The 5023-nt window shown below is 49.9% G+C and overlaps 1 protein-coding gene across 1 annotated transcript; it reads right to left on the minus strand.

Moving 5' to 3' along the window:
- Positions 1–2885: 2885 nt before the first annotated feature.
- On the minus strand, positions 2886–4150 carry LOC119358223. Its single transcript, XM_037624901.1, has 2 exons — positions 3388–4150; positions 2886–3278 (listed from the first exon to the last, which is right to left on the minus strand). Exons 1-2 carry the CDS (start codon positions 3994–3996, stop codon positions 3174–3176), a joined length of 714 nt encoding a protein of 237 aa, XP_037480798.1. The 5' UTR covers positions 3997–4150; the 3' UTR covers positions 2886–3173.
- Between the last annotated feature and the right edge of the window lie 873 nt (positions 4151–5023).

The raw sequence follows: 5023 nt of genomic DNA on the forward strand, positions 1-5023 counted from the left end.
TTTTTCGCCTCCTGCGGGGCTGCCGGCAAAAACTTCAGCCTGCGGGTAGAATTTTTTCCACTCTTGCGCCCCCAGGAGCACGGCGGCGAGGCGACCCAGCGATGGAGGTGCGCGTCGAAGACGAGAGCCGGGCAGGGTCGGCGCGCGGCGGAGGAGAGCCGGGCGGGGGCGGCACGCGGCGGACCGGCAGGGACATGAGTGGATGAGTGATTCCTCCCAGCCCCAGCTCTGCCGCCGGCGGGAAAGCGGCTCCTCCCGGACCGCTGCCAGCGCCCAGCTGCGGACGACGCGACCGGAGCTGTTGCATGAGCCGCTGCAGCGCGAGGAGGCGGCGCGGAGCCGCGCGTTCTGGCGGCGCACGGCGAGCTCGTGTCGCGCCACAACGTGCCACTTGGCGGCCAGCTCGCGCTTCTCCACGCGGAAGCGAGCCACCGTCCCGCGGAGCTCCTCCAGGCGCTGCTGCTTGCGCGCCCGCGACCGCCGCGTGCTCCACCTCCACCTGGCCGCCGCGGGCTCCACCTCCGCCCCGGCCTTGCCCGCTTCGGCCATGGCCCCGCCTCACCAGCTCCGGCCAGCGCCCGCCCCGGCCTCGCCAGCCCCGGTCTTGCCAGCTCTGGCCATGCCCGTCCCGGCCACGCACGACGAGCTCCGGCCTCGCCCGCCCCGGCCTCGCCAGCCCCGGTCTTGCCAGCTCTGGCCATGCCCGTCCCGGCCACGCACGACGAGCTCCGGCCTCGCCCGCCCCGGCCTCGCCAGCCCCGGTCTCGCCATCTCCGGCCAAAGATGCCACGCACTGCGAGTACATGGAGAGTAGAAGTCGTCGGGGAGAGAGGGAGTGTGGGCGTGGATGAGAGGGAGTGTGCTGCATGTGGATGGGCCTGGAGAAGAGAAAGGAAGTTGGGACACTGACTAGTGGACCATTTGTATGTAAAAGTTAGTGCCGGCGTCCCCAGCTGCCCCTCGGGTTGTTGGGTTTCGCCGGAGATTGCCGGTTGTATTTTTGGGCAAATCCGGCGCAAAACAAGCCCTTGGGGGTATGGCTGGGAGCTTTTTTTATTGCCGGCGCCTAAAAGTTGCCTGAGGGAGGGGCCTCTTGGGGGCCCTAGTAGAGATGCTCTTAGATTTCATCTCCCAAATTAGTAGGACATCACATCAACAACTCCCACCGCCCATCAAATGTTTGGCACACAATTTTTTATGGAGATAGCAGACTCCTGCACAAGTTCGTTCTATCTAAATAGGGCTTAAATTTCATCCCCAAAATGAGAAGGATATCACAACAAAAACTTATACTCCCACCACCCCTCAATATTTCACGCATTCTTTTTACAAAGATCACGGGCAGCAGAAAGAGAAATTTTGGACGAAGATGTCCCTGCTCGGTGTAATTGCACTAGTGCAATCTTGCCAAATTTGCGGGAAAGTGGGTCGTTTATGGCCAGGGAAGGGAACACTGTGAGATGTGAGGATAGAGAACGCATCAGATGTAACGGTTAGACCATTAACCACCTCTTCCCATAGATTGATAGATAGCCTGGAATTCACTCTCCACCCCTATTGTGAGGGGCAAGATAAGATGTTGAATTCCTTTGTGAGCCTTGGGCTACCTAACTCGGGACTAAATCATTTGAAATTGATGCCATCTATTTTAGGTCGGAGATGTTCTATAAATCTTTTGGGTCAAGTTCTATAGAATGTTACAAAAAAGTTCTATAGAATGTTTTTATGAAATACATCATTTCAAATGGACAATAAATGACTTGAGATTAATCATATCTATTAGGAATACGAATAACAAATGAATCTCGCAAATTTGGGAGTGCAAAATATAGTACTGCCACAAAAGACATGAAAACTATATGAATAGTCGCTCAAATAGAACAAAGAAAAACTGTCTCAATCCCACGCGCATGAGTTTTAAAAAGAGGGTGGAGCCGATATTCAAATTCAAGTGGAATTGGGATATAGGAGGCTAATCCAAATAAATTTTGGTGGCACCATTCCTTTGATCCAAATGGCGTTCATAGGAAAGGAAACCATAAGGATTAGAATCATAGAAAGAACCTCCAAACGATACAAAGAGAAGTTTAAGCTTATTTCAGCTTCGTATGTGTGCATGTCAATATTGTGTCCCATAACTAAGGTAGATGCATTGTTAGGGTTATCGATACGATCTGCCTCTCTCGACCATCCATTGAAAAACCAGGCTGCTTGGAGAGCAGAGGATGGGGATCATTAATGGACTAATCAATCAATTAAACCATCTATTTTCATGTAGTATGGTATTTTTTATGATTGATGTGAACCAAATTCGTTAAGGTATGCTAACAAATAAATCTCACGAGTAATCTTTTTGGGACTATTGCCTGCAAGTAACTAAATATGTGCATGGACGGAGCCCATCCATGGGCCGCACACCCAGAAAGCATATGAACAGTGCTACATCACCATATCATGCGATGCACCACAAACAGTGCTACATCACCAAATCATGGGATGCACCACGAGGATGGTGATAGGAACCACATATAGTTCAGATACGTGCCTGTTATTCAACTACCTTATTAATTTGGATCTCCCTGACATGCCAGCCCTACAAGGAATCAAGAAACAGACAATAAACTGTGCAGCGCTCACCACCAATGCCACATGGTGCCATGGTTTTCGAAACCGTTCGGTCCCCACGCCCTTGTGTCGGTCAGCTAGAACGCAACCCAGTAGTATTTCCACTTGCCATGACAATTAGCTACCAAATACATCTTCAAGAGAAAGCAGAGCAAGAAACTGTATGTATGCCGTACTAGCATTAAGATTGCAATAGGGGATGGATGTTAATGAACGTACTAACTCGATCATCGACAACAATGCAATTACTAGCACACCATATTACGTCCTTCCAGTTTCTGATGATACCAAAGTTACGAACCACCATTGGTGCTACTACAGAACAGGATATTACTTACTGCTACTATGAAACAGAATATCACTTACTACAACTTAAAAAAAGAAAACCAACTGACAAGTCATCACTTGTTGCTTACAACGAGTCTGTTGATGCGATTCATACATACCAACTCTTACTCTATGTGACCAATTAATCCATGGATTATGTAGCTCACAATGGAAGCAACGAATTGAATGTGAATTGTGATCGGTGAATTCACTTTGCTTGCTTACTGTTGGGCGACGATGCTTGGTGAGTTGAGAGACTCAGTGATCATCCGGCACCCGGTAGGACTCCGCGTTGATCTCCGATAACCGCGCGCCGGGAAGTAGCACTTGGGGACAAGAACATTTACAGAGTTACAAATGGGCCCCTGTTGAGGAGTGATAGGAGCTCGAATATAAGGGGAGTGAGGGAGGGATCTGAGGAGGAACGGATCTTACGTTGAGCCGATTCTGCACTACGGGTGGGCGGTGGCGAGGGCGGCTGCGCGGCAGCGCGCCGGTGAGGGCGTATATGTCTTCCTCGATCTCTTCCGCGGAGAGCGTCACGGAGAACCGTGGCCTGTCGAGTGCATCGGCGCGGACCGAACGTCGCTTGCGCTCGGACGCCTGTGGTAGCGCGCTCATGGTTACCACTTCTGCTTGGGACGACATAGCAGGGCGGCGGCGGGTATGCGCCTTCAACGGCCGCGAAGAAACCGCCTCAGCGACATTAGGGGACTCGTGTTCCGCAGGCTTGCCAACGCCCGGTGCTGCGGTCACTTCATCGAGGCCGAGCTGTTGCCTCTGGTTGACCTCGTCCAGATCATGCGAGGAGGTGCCCATGGTCGGGGCGACTGCTTCGCCGACACGGTTGACGGGAGTGGACCGCAGCAATCCTTGGCTCCCACACGTCTTGAGTGTCGACGGGAGCGACGACGGCGTGCCATGGTGGACACCTAATGAAGCCGTCACAGCCTCTGCAGGAGTGCCCCTCCCATCCCCAACGCCACCTTCGATCGCGGGATCTGACAAGGGAGGCTCGGTCGATGGCTTCGCCGAATTCACCATGGCCGCGGGTAAAGTCGCACCATCAACCAGCGCTTCTGCAGTCGCTCCAGATCTGGCAACGGCGGCGGCAAAAGGGGTATGGCGTGGATGTGGTGAGGAGGATGGAAGGGCGAGATAGGACAAGGAGGAGGGTGGTTTTGTCTGCAACGATGGAACTATGGGCGAAAGGCGAAATAGGTGGAAGCATCGCTGGTGAATAAGTAAACCGGGGGCGGGGGTGGGGGAGGGCGGGACATGTGCATGCGCGATTTCAGCGGGGGTTACAATGGGGTTTCGCTTCTGCTTTATGGCTTGTTTGGCTTTTTCACGGAACAATGTCTGGACTGTTGTCTGTAGACACTCCATTTCTCCACAAATTTCTGCTTTCATTCCATTGTATGGATCACCATTTTTTAAATTAATATCTAGGTATACCTTTCTACTTAGGGAAAATTGCATATAATGAAATGCTCATCTATACATTTACTTTCATGTTGAATGGTCCCTCATTAAACATATAAAATCCTTAAAATCTTCCTTCGACAATGAACCTAAGTTTTAGTGCCTAATAACACGAGTTATCAGTCAAATTGACGATCTAAAAACAATGTGTGTCATACAAACTTGGAGAGAGATATTACCCATGTTCATAGACACGAAAATTTGTGTCGATTTGACTATTGAAAGTTTTTAAATAATTCGTATCCTAAGGTAAACATTTTTTTTCACAAAATGAGTTTTTCATATACTTTTGTGTTTCTTTACTAACTTTTTGGTACTTCTTTTTACAAACATACTATTTCCTTCCTTTACCCATTAGAGGGCACATAAGAATCACAAGTTTCCAAAAAAATGTGCATGGTTAACTATCATTAACCGACAATCTAGATTTAGAATGTTTATTAAGATACATTACAATTACCATTGATTAGACCGTCTATGGAGCCCTCACCATCTCCATGTTTATTAAGATTCATTGTATCTGAGGCATGCACCACAGTATATAAGATATAGTGATTTAAAGTTCATGCCATATATAGGGGACGAT

Source organism: Triticum dicoccoides, chromosome 1A (genome assembly GCF_002162155.2).
Source record: "Triticum dicoccoides isolate Atlit2015 ecotype Zavitan chromosome 1A, WEW_v2.0, whole genome shotgun sequence".
Taxonomy (NCBI): domain Eukaryota; kingdom Viridiplantae; phylum Streptophyta; class Magnoliopsida; order Poales; family Poaceae; genus Triticum; species Triticum dicoccoides.